General features: G+C 37.5%; 1 protein-coding gene and 1 long non-coding RNA gene across 5 annotated transcripts in view; one reads left to right on the plus strand and one right to left on the minus strand.

Annotated features, from left to right (window-relative positions):
- The window catches only part of LOC134471921 (uncharacterized), a 43,665-nt gene that overhangs the window by 19,037 nt on the left and 2,536 nt on the right, over positions 1 to 22,092 (plus strand). The window contains exons 4-5 of the long non-coding RNA XR_010041666.1: positions 11,462 to 11,569; positions 15,427 to 15,652. This is a non-coding gene — a long non-coding RNA (uncharacterized LOC134471921). The remainder of the gene's footprint in view (positions 1 to 11,461; positions 11,570 to 15,426; positions 15,653 to 22,092) is intronic.
- Jakmip2 (janus kinase and microtubule interacting protein 2) overlaps positions 13,958 to 22,092 on the minus strand; it is a 163,088-nt gene continuing 154,953 nt past the window's right edge. For 2 of the 4 annotated variants that reach the window (XM_063232330.1, XM_063232329.1), the window contains one exon: positions 13,958 to 14,494. In XM_063232330.1, coding sequence (XP_063088400.1) covers positions 14,279 to 14,494 — 216 coding nt within the window. In that variant the 3' untranslated portion in view covers positions 13,958 to 14,278. The remainder of the gene's footprint in view (positions 14,495 to 22,092) is intronic. The other 2 variants (XM_005006979.4, XM_003477322.5) reach the window with 1 other exon arrangement.

Here is a 22,092-nt window from a genome sequence, read left to right on the forward strand (position 1 = left end):
TCTGGCTAAATCTACAGGCGTTGGCATTTGACTAACATGAGTTCACACCCCAGAACTTCTTTTATGTCCTACCTAGCTGTTGTACCCGGACTTCAGTTTCTTCATTCGTTAAGTTAGGATAATAATAATATCTCCATGAAAGTATCCATAATGCAATATAGCACAGTGACAGGAATCACTGGAGTAATAGCCACTATTTTCCCTGTTCAAAACCAAAAGTTATCGATCTGTTTTGGGCTCTATTCTTTTAGATTATCAGCTGCCAGGTAGAATTAGCTGCTAATATTATATTTTAAAGTAAATTCCTTCCTAATCTCTTAGTAGTTTTGAAATATTTTTCTTCTGTGGGAGTAAGGGAGATTCTAATTCCTTTTATTCTTTAATTTCCTTTGTGTATTACAAACTTCACTGAATTCCATGCACTATATGAAGGCTTTCAAGGTCTTTAACTCATAGTAGGTGTTACAGTTTTTATCTTGATGTCCTTCCAAAGTCGTGTGTGTTCATGGGTCAGGTAACTGGGAAGGGATTGGGTCATAGGAACGTGATACCCTTGATGTCCTTCCAAAGTCGTGTGTGTTCATGGGTCAGGTAACTGGGAAGGGATTGGGTCATAGGAACGTGATACTCATCAGTGGGTTAGTCCACTGATTCGTTCATGGCTAAATGTGCTTTTCATAGGTGGAGCCTGGTGGAGGAGGTGGGTTACAGCCGTGAAGCTTGGCAGGGCTTTGATCCCTTTCTGCTTCCTCCCTGCCATGCCATGGCCTATTTCTCCTCTGCCATGCTGTCTTGCCTCAAAGTGAGATAACTATGGACTGAAACCTCTATAAACTGTGAGCCAAAATAAACCTTTTTTTCTTACAGTTGGGAGTGTTGGATATCCTATCTCAGCAACAAGAAAGTAACTAAGACAGTAGGTTTCTATGAATGTGTAATAAAAAGGGCCGGAACTGAGCACTGTAAGACCTTGTGGCCTTTCATGTACTCACCATGAGCTGTATGCAAGCTGCTTGCCTTCTGTGAGCCTCAATTCATAGCTCTTAAAAAAGGGCTAAAATATTAGCATGGAGTATTATACCAAGTTGCTATGATAGTTAAAGAAGGGAGCAGCTGTGTTAACCATTTTTAAAATCATTGCTGTTATGTTTATTTTTTCCCTGTCTTTTATTTTAAAATGAAAAAGGAACAAAACCAAGGATCATTTCAAAACAACATAGTAGGCTAATATAGTGCGCATTGTCATCTTTAAAATAGTTGCTCAGATTACAAGATATAGGCATGAGAAAGTGATCAAACAATGAAAGTATAAACTATTCCTTTTGATGAACTTGACCTTTTAAAGTTATAACATTTTCTACATCTGTAAAGCGTTTATATTTCCTTGAAATGCTTGCAAATTGAACTCTGCAAAGAAGCCTCACCGTGAGCTTCTGTGTAGTTTCATTGGCACTGTGTCAGTGTATGGATGACCGTTAGTGAAGATCAAAGCAGGATGGTCTGACTAAGAGCTCTGCTGTGAGACGGCAGGGGATCAAATAGAAAAAGCCCGTCTTTTTCTTTTTAATCAAACTTCTGAGATTTTAAAGAGTTGATGCTCAGTGTTTTTGCACCCTTTTCTAAAAATTCCCTGGACTGAATCTTTAATGCTTCCTTTCTTGGTGATCTAATCTCAATTCCTATCTTAAAAACCTTAACTTTAGAGTCCAAGAAATGGTTTCACAGCACCTGCTCACTCTCTACAGGAAAACTGCTATTCGTGAGTGAGTGTGTGTGTGTACGTTAAAAAATTATCTTAAAATTACGGTTTTTTACAGTTTAACATCAGATTCTTCTATTAAATTTAAGTTCAATTAAATTATTTATATATGTTTTAAAATGCAATCTATTATGAAACTCCATTTCTCTAAAAGTAACCCCAACTTTTCTTCTTCCTGTCTGTTTATACAGGTAGAATAATGCCCACCTAATAACCATAATTATTTCTGTGGTATGATGTAGAGGTCAATTTTCCTGGACTTTTATATTCTGTGTTGTTTGAGTGCTCATTTTGTTTGTGTTTCTCTTTCCCTGCCCTTCCGCTTCCTGTTTTTCAACTTTTTATTTTAAAATAATTATCAATGCTATCACACTTTGAAAAGGTAGCACAAAATGTCTCATGTTTCTCTCCCAGCCTCTCTGTATGATGACAATTTAAGTAATTACAGTGTAATAGCAACCCGGTGGACTGACAGTGGTGTAACACACCATACAGATTCCACTGGTTTTTACATGCAGTTACTTGTGGCGATTTTCCATCTTAATTCATTTTTCAGTGAGCACTGTTGTTAGGGACATAGTGGTGTAAGAATGTAGTCAGCTTTATAGGAATAAACACACATCACCTCTGGAAAGTTATGCTGTCAACCCAGATGGCAGTAAACTATCAAGAGGTAATTCTATCCTTCCCAAACTCCTGGTAAGGACATACTTTGAGCTGGTGTGTAGCAGCTTCTGTAGCCAACTGTTAAGTATTCAGAAATTCCATCGCTGATAGTTGGATTCAGTCATGGTGGAAAAATTACATCAGAGAAATCCACAAAGAGCATAAATCAAGGTCCTCCTCCCTTCTTAGAGCCTGTTTAGACTCGCACTACTGGTTACATAGCCTTTACAATTTGTTTTGGTGAATCCCAGCACATCTTATATATCTGGATCTATATTAGCACAACCATATTTCTCAATATGACATTCCTTTGCTCATGATACTTTTTAACCTCTGGGTTATAAAATAAGGCAGCTAAAAAAAAAAGTAGAGGTTTCTGTTCATGGATTCTAATGCTTTATTAAATGACCTTTTGGAAGTAAGTCACTTCTATTTTGCCCAAGAGCATTTCTGGAATATACACACATAGTAACTCCAGGAGGGCGTTTGAGAGCACATGTCGGTGTGTGTATCTAGAGTGTGGAGGCTGGCTGCACATCTTCCAGCTCCTATCTCAGGTCCCCCCCAGAAGGTGGCTGTTGATTCTCACTGTCACCCAGGGGACTTTCCCTGCTGGCTCCATTCCTTTCTCTCTAAAACTGCAGGGTTCACTTCGTCTTTTCTGTTGAGGCATCTGATGGGAAATGGAAAAAAAAAAAAAAAAACAACTTGGTTTAAACTTGAAAAAGAGTCAAAACCACAGAGATTCTTTATAAACCTTCAACATATTGAAGGGTCATATCCTTTTATCTTTAGTGAGAAAAACTTAGCTGTTTTCATGTATCACAGAAACAGTAAAATTAAAGCAACAGTTTTCTAGTGTGTATTTTCCCCTTATCTAAAATTTGTTTCTCATTTAATGGACATGTGTGGACGGACTGCCCCATGTGGAGCCTGTTCCAGGAAATCTGAGGAAGATTAAAGAGTTATCTCACCTTAATATCCCAAGAACTAGAGACAAAATTATCCTGACAGTATAATTGTGGAATGAGCATGACCTTTGATCAGAGTTCAGATTTTGACTTGGCCACTTATTAGCTGAATAAAACTTGAATGACTTATTAAACTCTCACATACTACTTTCCTCATTAGTAAATGTAAAATTGTTAAATGAATGAATGATAATGGTTAAGTCTGTAGAAGGCATTTATATCCACTTTTGCAAGTTTTCATTTCTATTCACTTTAATCTCTACCACAACCCCAGGCTATATTATTTCCATTTTATGGATGAGAATACTGAGCCACAGAAACATTCAGGAAGTTGGCTAAGGTTATAGAGCTGATAAGGAATGGAGCTGGCATTCACATGTAGGCTTCTAAAGCCAGTAGTCTGAGACTGCATGAAAGATTTCTAGCACATTCAGAAGGGCTGATTTATTGTTATATTGTTACTTATTTAGTAAATAATGAAAAGTATGTGTTAGTTACAGTGATAAATATATTAATATATTTATATGTTATAATATGCAGGATTCTGTGATGTACTGTACATTTATTAAATGAATTAAAAGCTCACTGAGCTTTCGAGTCAGATGTTCTGACTCAGGTCTTGGCTCTGTTATTTACTAGTTCTGCCGGTGTCTAATTCACTTACACAAGCATTTTCAGTACAAAGGTACAACTGACTTAATAAATATTTGTACCTGTTCAATAAATATTTGTTTAAAGAGATCCTCCCTGTGATGCACATAAATACAGAATTAAAGAGTCACTGCGCAAATGAATGGAAATGACGGCTGAGGCGGGGGAGCCTGCACACCTCTGACCACAGCAGTTCTTCTACAGCGCCCCCTGTGGGGATATCAGGTACTGCGGAAATTATCGCTCAAGCTTCTGGATAGTGCCTGGTCCCTGGCCAGACTGTGACCGGGTTTTCTCTCTTTCACTTTGTTTTCCGTCTTCTAACGCCTGTGAACCCTCACCTGACAGGAAGAGTTCTGTTTGGCCCTTTTGAGGCAGGAATTCTAGGGATAGAACCTTGCAATGCAATTCATTCACTTTATCACTGAATTACATCCTTATCCTCGTTGGGTCCTACAAATGGTTCGCTACTTACTTGCTCCGCACTGTGACACTCTTGCTGAAAACATTTTACTTGGCTTCGTTAGTATCAGGACTCAAAGATCGTTAAGGCAGGGTGTCTGGGTGGGGAACACCCTTTTGTACTTCAGTCATTTTAGTCTTCTTGCTTTTACATTGTCCTTTTGGACCATGTCCTTTTATACTAGCAAAAATATACAAGTGATTTACGGAGCACTTACTGTAAACCAGCGACACGTGGGATCATTCCATACTCAGGGCGGTTCCACTTTACGCACAAGGAAAGGAAGGTGAGATGCTTGAGTTATTTGTGCAATGGCACAGCACTGAATGGGAGAGAAGGGGCTGGGGCCCAGGCCGTCCGACCTCTATTTGCACATTGCCTCATTGTGGCAGAGTAGAAACAAAGAGACGGAAAAAGAGAAGGACAGAGTAGTGGGGCTCTGCTTGACTTCAAAGTTTAATTAAAATAAAGTTGCAGTACCTGGTTTAATTTGAATTGCGCCCCTATGTAGCCCGCGAGTTGCCAACACTAAGAAGCCAGAATCTTTGTCAGCTAGAGTGCCTAGTACAATGCCGTGCAGAGTGATGAAAGTCTGCATATCCTGTGCTTTGTGTGAGCAACAGAAATATTTGCAGTCTATCATTCTTGTGCTTCTCACGAGCTGAATATTGTAGGCACCAATCCCTATTTTTCCACTCAAAGTCTCTTTAAAGAAACATCGTGTTCGAGTAAAGATATTTGAAGAGACACTGTTATTTAAAAACATCAAGTATATTTACACAGCAAGTGAATCTCTAGACACAATAGCATGCTTTCCCCTCTTGTTTCACAGATGGGGAAATAGGGAGTCAATCTGATGAACTCCCATGAACACTTTTTGTCTGACTCTGAGCCGGGGTGGAATATTTAGAGACGCTGTGATTTTTCACTAAGTTTCCTTAGGCCTTGGGACTTGAAAATGAATTTTTACCTTAGTGAATGCAGCTCAGCTTTAAACATCAGCTATATGATTCAGATGTTGGAAATCTTGTGCTAGAAAAGCAGGAAAGACACTGCTTATATTTAGGCCATTGTTTTCACATGACTACGGGAAAAAGAAATGCAAACCAAGGGACACAAAACGTGACATAAAATTAGCTTCAGATGTTCCTTAAAAGCACATTTTTTTTTCATGAATTTTTGGACAAATACTCCCTCCTGTGGTCAGATAGTAAAATACATTGGAAAAGGGAATTTTAGAAAGAAGGGACTTGGAACAGAAAATATGATAGTTGATTTGTAAGCCTTTATTTCATGGAAAATAATCTTAAACAGTCAAAGCAAGCAAAAGGAGGAGGAGGAGGAGGAGGAGGATGAGGAGGAGAAGGAGGAGGAAGAAAGAGGCAATAGCACAAACAAACAAAAAAGCAGAAACAACAACAAAAAATATCCAATAAAATGGCCCAGTTTAGCTGTTTCTGCCTTTGTGGAGCCTTCTCTAGTCACTCAAACAAACCGTGTTTTCGCCTTCCACAGTCCAATATAAAAACAGCAGAATTAGAATAATTTAGTGAGATTTCTGGGTACAAAGCGCTGTCCTGTATCCTGGGACTGAAAGCCAATAGAAAGCATATTCTTAGTCCTCAAGTCACTGTGACTTAATTAGCAAATTAAGCGAAGTGCACCACAAGCAGCTTTAATGTACACAGTAACTAGTGAACCAAGTAGACAGAGCTTTCTCTGAGAACTCACGAGAGATTTTGTGTAACTCTTGAAGATCATGGCTAAGTTAACTCTTCACATAAAATTTAGGTGAGGAAAAGGTGAGGAAAAGAAGGGAACCTTCCTTGCCAAAAATCCATAAAGCAAACTCCAGCGCATGCATTTGATCTGAAGCATGTTCAAGTACCTGCCAGGGTCTGGGGGTAAGGGCACATTTGTGCTAGAGAGATGAGATGTAAAATGCTAAGTTCCCACAGATGTTTGAAAGTTCACTGCAGAAAGGCCATGGGAAATCAAGGGGGAGTTTTAAAAAAGCAACATGATGTGATTTGCCCATTAAATACTGCTGACAATGAGGAGGGCATGCTGTGAAAGGTAAACCTGGAATCTGTTCACTCAACAAGAAGATTTTTCTAGGTGTTCATTTGAGAAGTTCATTGTACATGTGAGGGAGAGCAAGGATCCATTGAAGAGCTACTGCAGAATTCTTGCAGGGTCAAGAAGAGAAGAATGAAATTTATAAACAGTACAGAATTATAGTATCTATCATTGAGTTGGGAGACAAGAAACGGTCTAGAATAAGAAAATAATTCAGGACACTTAGTACTTGTGGTGCTCTTACGACTTTCAATCATCCTGTATTGACTTCTATCTCAGGGTCACAACCTTAATCTGTCTTTAAGTTCATTGAGAATTAGGACTAAGACTCTCCAACTCAATATACCCTGTGTACCAATATACCTTAGCATACCCGAAGTTTTCTTAGTAAAATGTTAAAAAGTCATTCTCATAAAAAAATGATTATATACCTAGATTTTATGTACTCCATTAACTAAAGGGGCCAACAGTATATCACTGAGTTAGTTTAAGAAGGAATCCGAGAATGGGGATGTTCTATTGAGATGTAAGCAATATGCTAGAAATAAAAATGGATAATATGTTTATAGGAGAAAACTCAGTATTTATTTTCTTGGTTTATTTTTCCATGTCAGATTGTAACAAGTATACTGCATCTTACTGATTTTCCATAAATCAATCTCTAATTTTATCGGATTAATTTGTGCTCCCCTTTATTATAGTACTTCCCGGATGACATGTTAGAAACCATCCTAGTTTCTAAAGAAGTTACAAAGATGCTTATCATGTTGCCCTATTTCCAGGATGTGAATATTTTGTTTTCTGCATGTATTTTTGAAGTGGTTCAAATAATATTCATCGTGTGTTTTTTATACTGACTGTATATCTTGTTGTAAAAAAAAATCTGAGATGGTGTAAATAAAGGGAAAAATTATAAAATTCAAGGCAAATAGCAAGCTAAATAAAATAAAAATAGACTCAGTATAGTAGATAGTAGATTTATTTATGTATTTTTAGATGGGGCAAATGGAAAAATAGTAAATTATCATAATGGGACAGACATGCTATAATTCAGTTAATTCTAAGCCAATGTGAACTACTGTAAATTGTGATGCCCAGAGTGTGTGGGCTATGTCTTATTCTTCTCTGTCTTTTAAATTTAATATAGGTCCTGTGACATAGATGGTTTCCCTGGATGATTGGCAGTATTGTAATATAAAAAGATTACAATTAAAATAAGAAATCTTATCATGGATTTCTTTGAGCCCATCTTCAAATGCTAATATGTATTTTGAATTTTTTCATAGTAGACTGCTACAGTTTGAATCTGGAATTGCCTCCAAAATCCCATATATGGGGAGCTTTATCCTCTGCTTGGGGATTCTTTAAGATGTACAGCCTAGTGGGAGGTACTAGATCACTGGGAGGTGCCCCTAAATGGGATTATGATCCTTTCTGTGATGGAGTCATGAGGTGTATGAGTTTTTAGTCCACTGTATTCTCTCCACCATGATGTACTGCTTCACCATGGGCCCAACAAGTAAAGAAGCCAACTGATCGTGGACAGAAGCCTCAAAAAGAGTAAGGCAAAATAAATCTTTCTGCAAAATGATTATCGCAGTATTTTTTTAAAGTAACAGAAAGCTAACACATGAGTATAAAATTCAACCTCATATTGTGCATTATTGGCTCATTGTTTCATGAGTATATGTTTTCCACATTAGACTATGAGGTTCTTGAGAGGAGAGTCATGTATGCCAGGCCATAGAAATGGGTATATAATGAATGTTCTCATTAACACACATTAGTTAATTTCTTGTATATCATATTGTAGCTGTGCAAGATTGAGAATAAATGTCCCTGGATAGGTGAAGGAAAGTAACATCTAGAGAAAGGGTGGCAAACAGTAAGATTTTCTCCCAAAATACACTCAAAATAGGGATACTAATGAACCTAGTTATTTACCAATAATGTAAATTCTACCTTAACCTACTTTTCAGAGTGCCCATGGCAGGTGCGATAACAAAATATTCAAAGTGGTTAGATGAGAGGAAATGTATTCTCTGTCCTTGACATAGAGTTTACTTACTGACATTACAGTGATGGTTCTGATTTGCCTTATCCTGTTCTTCAACAGTAGGTATGAGGTTAGTTACAGAAGACAGAGACAAACCCACCTTATAAACAACGCAAGATAGTTTCTAAAAAATGCAGCTTGTTTTATTTTTATAGAAACTAAAACACCAGAGTTCATTGATTCCTATATTAAATACATAAATTATAAAATAACCATTCATAAAACTTTACATACAATATCTTGATTCTGATCTCTACGATATTACATAAAGTACATATACATGTCTGGTGTACTTCAGAGGACCATTGTGATGAAACTCAGTCAGTTTGTATCTTTCATTAATAAACAAGCACTGAAGCAGAAAAGAGAGTCATGCTACTGAGATGGAAAGAGCCCCAGCTGGTACAACTCATCGGAGGACAGCTCTGAGAAACTGGCCCCTGGCTACATCAATGCAGTAGGCATCTGATGGATTCTGTATTCAAAACACGTTAGTTCTATGCTTGAGTCTCCAATTGGACATTGAAATTTAAATCATGCATGAACTTTCCTTGGGATGGTATTGTTAGCTGATAGAGATATGGAACCTTTGACTGATATGAATACTGTAGATTGTGCTGGATTTTTTGTTGCTCTTCCAAAACAAAGAAACAAAAAATTGCTGGCTTATAGACCTGGAGAGTTGAGAGTTCAGTGAGCAATCTCTACCACAGTCAACAACAGGAAATAGTAGTAATGGACAGAAGGCGGGGTAGCAGGTAGAAGGGGCAGGCAAGGTAGGATGAACACAGACACCAGCTAAACAAAACCAGGAGCCGCCCGGTGAGCATCAAAAACACCTCCTTTAAATTCCCCATTCTAGGGCAGAATACACAGCTAGTGAGTGCTCACACCAACATTCTATGTACAGAGTATATATGTTATATATATGTACATCACATATTATAAAGCGTTTGGATTTTGATCTGCCTCAGTATGGGTTAATGGAAGAAACAGGCACCTTTTGTGAGACATTTGTCAAATATACTGACTGCGATAATTAATAGATCCTGGGATTTGCTGTTGGTCAGCAAATTCCATCATCTGCTCTGTACTCTGTGGCATTTTCATTGTAGGCTAAGTTGAATTTGAGTTGGGAGTCTGTTCCATTGCCATCCTACAAAATTTGCATATAAGAAAGTTGGAAATATAAGTATGAATATAAAGAATTAGATACAAAACTTAAAAGAGAAACAAAAACTTCACCAAATCATCCACCTCAGAGTTTAATATATTAAGTTGAATATAGTAAATTATAGTTTTATATTTGTCACATTGCCCCTTGAAGTTTAAGTCCAGTAATTCTGATTAAACGTTGAACTTGGGCTCTCAACAACAGATTGATCTAGGGAAAACTAAACTGTTAAAGTAAAGGCAGCAGTGTAGGAATGTGAAGCTGCCTGTCCATTCCTGAAATGGAATCACAGAGTTTGGCACTTGAAGAAATAACATGAGGATCAACTATAGCCTTCCAAAATGCTGAGTCCTCTTGGAAATATGCAGTCAAAAGACGTAAATTATACAGCAATGACAAGGTGTTAGATGGAACGAACGTTTCCTTCTTCTAAGATTTGTAACTTATTTTCCCCCATTACAACATTGAAGTCTGCTTAAAAGAGAGGCTTGAGGGCCGGGGTTTAGCTCAGCGGCGTAAGTGCCTGGTTGGCAAACACGAGGTTGTGAGTTCAATCCCCGGTACCAAGACAAACAAGAACAACAACAACAACAACAACAAAAAAAAAAAAACACAAAGAGGCTTCAGCTAGCCTTGGCTCATCTACTTTCTAAAGTTATGTTGAAGTTTTTAAATTTGGAGATACTTTTAAATTACTGAATGATAGAATTAAACTGTCAAACGCGATTATTAAATTGCTAGAACCTTGCTGTGAAAATTTCACAAAGGCCAGCAAGCAATACAACCAGCAACAATGTAGCCAATTCTTATTTGTGTGTGTGTGTGTGTGTGTGTACACGTTTTCTGAGCTACTCTTTCACAGATCAAGAATGCAATTATTTAAAAAGTATCTATTCTACCCATTTACTTTGATGCAACTTAACAGGTTACCCAGTTATTCAAATGTTAATACACAAGCAATAGTATTTTTCTTTTACAGTTTCTAGGAAAAATCAGACAGGTCAAAAACACATGCATTATTTTGAAGTAATGACTTACGAGTTACACAAAAGATCTGAACATACAAATTATTCAGTGGGTTTACAGAAAAAGTTGACAATAGGCAGAAAGGAACAAATTTGCCAGAGATTTATTTAAAACCCTAAACAATCAAATAGGTTCAAATAAAATATTGTTGCAAAAACTGTTTGTCAAACTTTATTTTTTCTATTACAGGTGGATAACCAATGTTCCCTTCTATCCTCGGCTTTTTAAATCATCTATCCTGAGCTGGGAAGAAACATTCTATCTGCATGAACAGTTACTTGTGAACTGAAGAAAAATCAAAACAGAAATTACTTTCCTACCCTTCAAATCTTAATAGTGGCAATAATTTAACTTCTTTGACATGTTAGGAGATCTGATTTTTTTCATTATATTTTGTCTCCTAAAATGAAAGTTCAGTGGTACTTTAAAATATCCAGCATGGTGATAGTGTTTTCTGCTACAGTAGTCAAATAGAGCCTGTCCATTTCTTTTCTTTCATGGAAATTTTTCTGTACAGGACAAGTGCAATAAACTGGGATTTGAATTTATTTCAAACTATTTTATTTGCATTTATTTCAAACTGTTTTGACTTGTCACCTTTGGTATTTTCCAACAGATGAATACTTTGCTAAGAAAAATTAAGTAAATGAATCTTGATTGTTTTGATTCCTACTAACTCATTGATCAAATACATCAGAAGAGTACAGACGCATAAATTAAGGAGGTGAGTGTGAATTCTGGTTCTTTTTTTTTTTTCCTCAGAAGTGGAACCATAGTAAGTAGATATCTCCATTTTTACAAGATACTGTTCTCATTTTATAATTGGTAAGTTTTCAATTAGACTGGTCCATTTCCATGGTTTCATGAAAGTTTGAAATACATCTACAAGTTGCATGATGCTTTTATAGTTGTAGAAATGGATAATAGACATATCTATCAACATATTTACTTACCAGATATGTTAATTTTGGTGATCACCAGTAAAATTTAGTAATGTTATCATTTAGCTTAAAATCTAGAGAAATGTTTCTTTTCCTGGACCTTATGCAAAACGAGAGACTCTCTCCTTCTGCACTTGTGGTAACATCATTGACATTACTTAGATGATCATCCTAGGTTTTGTTGCTGTTACATGAATTGGTGAATGATGCTATCCAATTATTAGCAGGCAATCAGATAGGGCATGTGATCAAGTCCCATTATTTTTGCAAATATTTCTTATCACTTAAAATAGTCCTCGGATACCAATTTTAAGTGCAAATTTCTTGACAAGTGAAGGCAAATGAAGAGAACGAAAATATATTGGGTGGAGCAGATGGAGTATAAATTTGCTCAGAGGGGCCGTGCAATGGTAAGTGAAGAGTAAAGTCTAAGACTGGGGTAAACTGGGTTGAATGACACATTGTAGCGGTTACCCTGTTTCATTTTCCCACACAATGAACCTGATGCTCATTCTTCATCTGGAACCTACCTAAATGAAGAACGCAGTAGGACAGTTTTGTACATTCCTCACCCAGCCTTTTCCCAAAATCAAAGAGATAAACAGGTAGGTCATGCACTACCATCAGCTCTCTCCAAGCCTACATTTTTCATGGTTGGCTCTTGTGATTAAAGTGATTTTTTTTTGAGGGCATGCATGTCAGTCAGGAAGGAGAATGATCCAATCCCCAAAGCTGGGATGTTCTTGTTATTGAAATGACAGTTGTGTTCAGTAACATGAGATGATCTGTTTGTTATATTATTAGAGATCCTGGCTTTGATCTCTTATCTTTATTGCTAATAATGTCCCAGGTAGCTTGATGGGAAAGCTTCAGTGCTGCAATGTTTACATTTAACCAAGCTGGAGCACTATTTTTATTACATAGGGGAATCTTTCTCTCAACGACACAAGAAAGTCAAATAATACAGCACTTACAATAATTACAAAGCACTTTGTGCTACGTTAAGCACCTCTTGTTCCAGAATTGCAAATAAAACTTTATGAAAAAGCATTTGAACCCCATTTTGCAGATGAGGAAACTGAGGCACAGAGAGGTTAAGTGACTGGGCCAAAGATATCTGGGTCAGCAGTAAATACAAGGAAAAAAAGTGGGACCCTAGTGTTCCAGTTTCTTTTGTAGATGCTTCAGTTATTATTCTGGCTTTGAAAATGCCAGTGCTAAAATCAAAGGTTGAGATATTGAACTCACATTAAGGAAAGATTTGTGTAACATTTCCTAGAAAGAGTTTTTGGCTCCCTACACACATTCCCTATGCATGTGATTCTGGCCCCATAAATAAAATCTTGAAAATTTGAAAAATTGAGGTTTTCTTGTTATCTACAGTAAATGAGGTGTAAAGTTTGCTTTTCAGGAACACATATTTGCTCTCAGAGCCGAATCCAAGACTCAGCAATACATAATATAATAATATAGGAAAAGTACCAGTCTTTAAGAGTCTCTGGTAGAAAATGACCTTATCAGAATCTGTTACCTCTATATAAAAAATTAGAGCTAACTGCTTTCAGCTGTCTGGGAAAAATGTTATCACTCTAAATGACAAGAGGTCAGATTGCTCTAAGTGTATCAAACACTTTTAATGTTCACATTTCTGTGGCACCCCAACGATTGGTAGAAATTTACTTATCATCTTTATGATGTTTAAACCCCAAATCCTATAGCGTATTCATTTACAGGCAATTTTAAATTGAAAACAACTATTTTGAAAATTGAAGGATTCAGAGGTGTTCTCTGGCCCACATTCCCTATTGATGTTGGCGTTCTAAACAGAACTAAGCCAGGGAACTTGTGATTTAGAGTACTGTCTTAATTTTCAATATAAGTGAGATCGATCCACTGTCAGTAGAGGAATGCAGATGCAGAACAGGGAAATACCAACTCTGCATTCACGTCTCCTGTTACATTCACCAGAGTCCTTGGACTTGGTTGCCGGTTCAGCTGGGTTCACTGTGATCCACTTGGCTGTCATCTGTGAGATGCACTCCACTGCTCCACCGTTTGCAGAAAAACAAAACAGAGTGCCTTTCTTCTGTTCACATTGTAGATGTCTGTGTTCCTGAGTTTAAAACAATCCTAAAGACTGAAAAGCAAATCCCTGTAGTAAGAAACCAGACTTTTCAAATGAAACATTTTATTATAAATAGCTCCTCATAGGAATTCCTCGTGCTTCAATTCCCACCCACATTTGTTTTTGTTTTGCTTTGATTTTTTTAAAATGATGTTTATTTTCAGGACTAATGTTTCCATGGAGTGTGGTGTTACATTAAAATGACCCCCCCTGCACAGCAGGAGTTGAATGTTTCATTGTAACTTTGGTTCCATGCCCAAGACACATCTTTACTTGATCTGCTAAAACTGGTTCCATTGCTCAATTTTTTTCTTTACACAATATATGTTTATAGTTCTCTTCTTCTGGTTTGAATATACATATTTCATTAAATGCAGCATATATTGTAGATTTTCACCAGGGTCATGTAGGAACTGTTAAGTAAGAAACCTTGAGTAATGGCTTTAAAGTACCCAGTCGTAGTCCTGGCTACAGGGTAGTTCGTAGCTTTTGATCTCCCTTGCACTGGTGTAAACAATTTTGCCATCTTGGAAGGTTTAGAAGCATTTGCCTTTCTGGGGTCCAATCCATATTTTCGGTTATTCTGTAAAACAAAGGGAAAAAAACTTTGTCATTTCTGCTAATAACTGAATCTAAGAAAAGCAAGCTTTTGCACATGACAAGTTTGGTGTAATTCCCAGCACCAAAACCAAATCAAACTAAACAAAAGACCAAAGACAAATGCAAACTATGCTTTATAAAAATAAAAAAATTAAAAATTCCTTACCATCTTTTAGAGCTGGAATGCTTTTGTACAAGTTACAAAACATCTGTAAAGTGTAGCTATTTTACTTTTAAATAGAAAATAGAAGTATTTAGTTCAATGCTTATTACAACATCAGAAAGCATACAAAGTAATTAATAGTTTTGTTTCATAATGCATGGCCTGAAATATGAACTATTATGATTATTACCTATTCCTCTGAGGTGCTTCAAAGCAATCCCTTAAAAGTTAATTGAATCACCATACTTCGAAGCATACTTAAGATGTTATTTTTCAAGTTCTACCTGTACCCTGCCTGTACCTGACTTACTTTTAAGGTAAGCTTTCTCCTTAACAACTGTAACTACCAGCAGTTTGTCTCCACTCTGAGGACTGTCTGAAGGATTCCTTGGGATATCTGTTGAAGAGGTTGATCTAGAGATAACCCTGAAAGGGGTTACGCAGAAGCTGTTTCCATCAGGACTTTTACCTTTGTTGCTCCTTTAGTCCATGTGTCTGGGATTTCACTCCAGTGGAAGTCCAGGTGATAAAGGTCTCTCTTCCAAACAAAGCTAAAGGTGGCACGAGGGCCATGCCATCATGTGCCAGTCAGTGATATGACCTTTAGTATGACTGACATGGAGAGAGAAAATGATACTTCCATTTTCTTACATTATGCCCAAGGGTATAGTATTTAACTTAGGTAAGCCTCAATTGCTTCATCTGTAAAATGAGATGCTAATTTCAGTGGAAGGATTTTATGTTTATTTCAGACATGCTGACCAAGAGCCAAAGTGGGGAAAGGAGATGCTTACTATCTTGAGGATACTTTCGGTATACCATTTAAAGCAAATTAAAGATCCAAAGCACTTCCTGCTGTAAGTGCAAGTCAGAAATATTTGAAAAATACATTCACAGAGCCATTTGGCTCCCAAGACTGAGTTCAACTGGGATGGAGGAGTGATGGCCTCACAGCGGCAAGGAAGTTCAGTGGCTGAGGTGAGACCACGCTGTGGAGGAGGGTGGAAAGCACCAAGAGGCACAGAGCTCGGTGAGAAGAGCTGTCTTCTCATGTACTCGCTTATTTACTCCTGTTCTGAGCAGAGTTGGAGAAGGATGATGATGCAGAGATGGGGGAGGAAATGACAATAAACAGTCTGAAACTGAATTTTCAAACTGGGCTACACTTTTAAGATCTTCAAACAACTATTTCCACATATGATATTCTTCCTTGATTTTTTAACCAAGATGGGAAGCACAAATGAAGATTTACCATTTGCTGGTGATGTGAAACTGTGCCCTAAGTAGATGGAAGTACATCTTGAAAGACACAACTCAACACAGAATGCTTGGCATGTCCAAGGAAATTGGCTTGTAATGAAGCCTCTTTTGAACCAGGTTCTGTGCTACTTAACTATCTTAATATAGGTGTATAATATAGAAAAATAGTACATGCCATCACAATTATTTTTGATGCTGCAAATTGAACCCAGGGCCTCATTCATGATAAGGAAATGCTCTACACACTAAACCACACCCCAAGCCTGCTAATTTTTTATATTAGGAAATTAATATTTACCTAGTGTTATGGTCTGAATATCTGTGTCCTATTCAAATTCATGTTGAAATTCAATCCCAAATGCAAAACAACACTGAAAGATTTAGGAGGTAATACCCTCACGGATGGGATTAGTGCCTTCTGAAAGGAGGGAGCAAGCTAGACTCCTGCTGCCTTTTCATGCCTTTCACTTTGCAAGAACACGGAGTTGGCCTCCTCCAGCAAAGACAGCAAGGTGCCACCATTTTGGAAGCATCTTGTCCTGCACATCACCAGACACAGAAACTGCCAGTGTCTAGTCATGGACTTCCTACCCTCAAAAACTGTAAGAAATGAATTTCCATTAATTATAAATTATTTAGCTCCAGGTATTTTGGTACAGCAGCACAAATAGATGAAGATGGAGATGTCAAACAGCATCTATTTAGCAGGGGCAGTATTAAAACATAATGCAAATGAAATGCATTTTAACTATAAAACAAGACATCTTTCCCCCTTCTCTTGCCATAATGTTAGCATTATTTTAGAAAGTATTTACTGACTGTTCATTGTGTGCTAAGAACTCTCTAGATATAGGATGAGCAAAACATATAGCTCCTGTTCTCCTGTAGAGAGATATATTAACAGCAAATATATGCAATTTTTTATACAAGCATGTAAAAATTCAGCTAGATGGTAACTCAAGACTTCTCCAAGGCAATCACAGTGGAGTGCAGATTGGAAGGAAGGGTGAGTAGGTGACTGCTAGATGAAGTGGGAAGGAAAGTTCTGCGCACTGGGGCAGCTTGGGCTAACACTCGTGGTGGGAAGGAGGAAGTGTGACTCATCAAGGAATCGGAGCCTGGTAGCTTGAGACACTGTCTATGCTTAGACCATACAAGGCTCCTCTGGATAGCTAGGAACTGCGACTAGATACTAATGATGATGTTTTCCTAGGAAAGTGGCAAGATTAAATTTGAGCTTTGGAAAACTCACTCTGTGTCTATCTAGGGAGAAAGTACTGAGCCCAGGTACCCTGGTAACTATGAAGCTATGGATCAGGAGAAAATGTATGCCTTTGCTTTGCTCTGCTTTACCAATGAATCCTTTAAACTAATCTCCAAATTGTATACAAGGAACAAATTTTTTTTCTGGAGGGTGAGGAGCTACTGAGGATTGACCCCAGGGCCTCTCATGTGCTAAGCATGTGCTGTGCCAATGAGCTGCACCCACATAACTAGATATGTTATTGTACATGATATTACATTATTATGCTGTTTGTGGCTTCAATCTTGCATGTCACAAGTTTGTGTTCAATGTCATTTATCTGACAATCTACTCAATCATTCATCTGCCCTTTAGCCCATCTATCAATTTAAAATATGTTCAGCGCCAAGTGCATCTTAAGCACTGTTGTAGACACTGAAATTATAAAGATGAATGATGTATAGCCTTACTCTAGGCTTTGTTGAGTCCCTGTGAGACAGGGAAACAATTTTAGAATAACTGAGTGAAGTGTAATGAATATATTTCCATAAAGAAAGGAATGATTAATTAGCATAGCATGATTCATCTTATAGAATTCCTGTGCCAGTGTGAAACAATAAGCAGCAAATATTTTCTACTTTAAGCAACCAAGAAACAATTGTCATTTTCATAAGACCACTTGTGAAAATAGCACAGTAATGTAATACTGTGTAAGATAACATACTCAGACTGTGGATGTAGCTCATTGACAGAGCACATTTGTGGCCCATGTGAGATTCTCCAGTGGCCTCCAACTTCTCAGAATACCAATTTGTTCCTTGTATAAAATTTGGAGGCTAAATTAAAGGATGCATTAAAAAAGCAAATGGTCTTGCAAACATTGCTGGGAGAAAGTATTAAGAGATACATGTGATAAAAAGTAAATATTTGCATGCATTTAACAGTTTGTAACCAATCAACTGTGGCTGTTTTATAACACAACATTTAACTTTTTAAAAGTTTTTGCACCAAACCAATAACAGTTTTCTCATGTTACTAAACAGGAAGTAAAATTAGTGAGCTATTAAATTCAAGAATTCATGGGTGACATTTAAAGAAGTGACACTAAAAATAAAACAGACCACAGCAGATGAATAAAGAATCATGAACACCTGTCCTCTGGTTTTCTCGACTTCATAATGACAAAGCTGCCCCTACCTCCTCTTTCTTGATCCACTCCTGCTCTGAAACGGATTTTTCAGTGGGCTGTTGTAACCTGGATATAACAACTAACCAGATCATGGCTATTTCTCTCTTATTTTCTTCTTTGTTTTGTTTCTCTGTGAAACTGTCTAATACGGCTGCTATGGCTTAGCTGGGTCTCCCCAAAACTATGTGCCAGGATTTAATGCCCACTACAGTAGTATTGAACGGTGGAACCTCCTGAGAGGTGATTAACCTTGGATTAGACCAGGATTTCTAATGTCTGATTGCAGTCTGTGGCCTGTTAGGAAACTGGCCTCACAGCAGGATGTAAGAGGTAGGCTAGCATGAGGGCTCATCTGTATGTACAGTGGCTTCCCATTGCTTGCGTTACCACCTGAGCTTGTCTCCTGTCAGATCAGCAGTGAAGGCAGCTTATTCCAGCAGAGCAACCCCCTATTGTGAGCTGCACATGTGAGAAATCCAGGTTACACACTCCCTATGAGAATCTGAATCCTGATGACACAAGATGGCCTTGATGCAGTGATTCTAGTGCTAGGGAATGACTGTTAATACAGATCAGCGTCAGCAGAGAGGTCTGGCTCTACAGAAAGCATAATGAATCAATAAATTCTGGATTACTTCCAGAATCGCATTAATACCTGGTCAGTGAGTGGCAAGTGATCAACTGGGACTGGTAGCAGGCTTTATGTCAGAACCGATTACTTATTTCAGTCCCCAGATGTCCCTCCCTTTATTTACCATTGCCACCCTCTTTCCTGCACTGCTCCTCTGTCTCAGTCACAATTTTGGTAACCTCACAAGTTAACCCAGCAAACGTGAGTGAAACACAAATGTCATTGGAGTGCTTCTTTGAAAAGAGGAAAGACCCAATGATGAGACTTGAAGACTGCCAACAAAAAGAAAACTACATTTTGAGGAAAAATACTGCGTCCTCCTTAAATTGTGAGTTTAACATTGTATAACATATGACTCACATTGTATAACGTGGCTTCTAGCTGCCTTGCCCAATTAAACCACTAAATCTTCAAAACTGCTTTAGCGCTGGGATTAAAAGTGAAGGCTTTGGAAGGTACTCAGAAATGACCATGAGGTACAGAAGCAATGATTGAAGGCCACTGCTTAATTAATGTGTCTGCACTGAGAACATCACTGTTAGTGGTTAATCTCATTGCTAAAGTTAAGAAGCCCTTAACTCTTGATGAAGAGTTAATCCTTCCCGTTGTGCGGGTGATTTGTTGTGAACTTTTTAGTACAGAGTGCAGTTCAAAAGGTGGCATGTTCCTCTTTTGGTTGGCACTGGAACTAGATGAACTGATGGAATAGCTGAGTTCACTGAATCATAATTATTGGAGAAGATTAATTCGCCATTGTGGTAAGCAATCCAAATTGATGAATCTAATAACGTTGACAGTAAGCAGCACTGTTGGCTTTTGTGATATATTTTTTAAAAGAAGGATATGCATGCAAAAGATATCTCTCTTCGCCTTTTTTTTCTTGTACTGGGGATTGAACTTACAACCTTGTGCTTGCTAGGCAGGCGCTTATACCACTGAGCTAAATCCCTGGCTCTCCCGTAGCCTATAATACAGGATGCATGGAGATTTGAAAATTTTCTCAAATGTATTTTTTAGTCCATCATCATTTGGGAGCTCAAGCAGTTGAGTCACCTGGCTTATTCACAAATGGATCATGGATCCATTCCTTTCCACAAAAGCAGTCCCTGGTGCCCCAAATAGTTGGACTTCTGGATTAGATGTAGGAACTCAGAGTTCTTCAACCTTTGGACTCTGGGACTTGCAGTAGCGGTTTCCTGGCTTATCTCAAGCCTTTGGTTTTGAACTGAAAGTCACACCATTGGTTTCCTAGGTACTTGGGCTTCCTAACTTCTGCTGAAAGCAACACAATGGTTTCTGTGCCAGCTTGTAAGATGGCCCATTTCTTTTTCTAAGAAATATGGTAAATGCATAACCACATTTAATTCTCTTAACTCAACACTTTGCTATGAGCCATACCAGCATTAGGCACTTCCTCTAACATATGTCCTGTTAGGCATTCATCCTTCTCCTCCTCCTGTTCTTCTTCCTCCTTATCTTTTCTCTCACCTTTCCTCTCCTCAATTCCCCTGCCCCACTGTGACTCCCACAATACAGTGGTACACTGTTCATCTGAATAAACAGAGCTCATGGACAGATGATGTCTCACTGAACTACCTGGGTGTCTATTCATTAAGTCAAAAGTTCCTGTTCAACCCAGGTGACTGAGTGATGTAGTCACTAGGGACACAACTGAGTGTAGTGTGGGTGCCATTTGAGAAGGTTCTCACTAGCTTCTAGAGCGTCATTGCAAATAATGCCTTAAGTGATTGTTAAATGAAAAGAAGTATGCACCATTAAATTTTAAACTTCGATTTATGTATGTTAGTCTTGGGTTTATGAACAGAATAAAAATCATTTATTTAGTATAAAATTTTTAATGGTTATCTGCAATATAATTTTGCTAACTGCCAACAACTCAATCACTTTTCTTCCTTAATTCTTCCTAGTGTTCATTTGATGGCTTCAGAGACATAAGTAGCATTAATTACTTTTCAGTAATGTTACATTCCCATATATTAATTAAATACAGATTATTTTCTGAAAAGAGGGATTGAAAGCCAACTTCTTATTTCTACTTAGGCCATAAATACTTGGAAATACTGAAGAGTATCATCTCAAATTTACATATATGCAAACTCAGTGAAAGTTGTAGCTAAGTTTTAATAATAATAGTTACAAATTGTTAACTTTTTCTAAGAAATATGGTAAATGCATAACCACATTTAATTCTCTGAACTCAACACTGTGCTATGAGTAACACACCTATAACCTTTTTATAGATGAGGAAACCTAATCTCATGCAGTGTAAATAAATCACCTCCCATTACATGACTAGTCAATGGCACGATGCCAACTATATTTGACTTTAAATCTATATACTTTACTCAGCTATTTTCCTGCATATATTTTATACTGTCCACATTCATTATCATATTCACTTATAATATTAATCAGCATTATAGTATTTCATTAAATAGATAATTACAAAGTGTCAATCATGCACTACTTGGGAGGAACACCAAATTAAATCTTGTACATTCCTCAGAGTTGCAAAAAAGTGAGAAACAATACAGAGATGACCACACTGAAATTCTCAAAGTCCATAGGTAACTGCTACTATATTATATACACAGCAGAAAACGCCTCTCACAGCTGCCACATATGAACATAAGGGTTGCTCTTTTATTGGTGGAGAGTGGTGCCCAGTGGAGTGACGCTATCTGGATCAGACAAGCCCTAATCCTGCAAATTGCAGGAGTATGGTTTTGAGAAAGTCACATGCTGCAGTTACTTCAACTGTGAAACAGGAACAGAAGAAACAGCTACTTCATAGAGAACTGGATAAGGATTAAATATGTCTATTGCTTAAAACAACTCCTAGCACATAGTAATGTTAACCATTATGTATATTGATGTGGAAACCTGCTCATTTTCTGGCACATATTTATGATGTTTGATTTCTTTTTCTTATAAGCCACCATGCATCTTACTTGTCTCTTACTAAATTGTATGTGCCACATTTACTTATTTATTGGTTGGGAGATGTTTTCTAACACTCTGGCCATTTTGATCCATTCATAGAGAATCTCATCCCTTTTCAAATTAGATATTTT

The sequence above is a fragment of the Cavia porcellus genome, unplaced genomic scaffold (assembly GCF_034190915.1).
Source record: "Cavia porcellus strain 051 isolate PalLab524CR breed Dunkin Hartley unplaced genomic scaffold, mCavPor4.1 scaffold_21, whole genome shotgun sequence".
In the NCBI taxonomy this organism is placed as follows: Eukaryota; Metazoa; Chordata; class Mammalia; order Rodentia; family Caviidae; genus Cavia; species Cavia porcellus.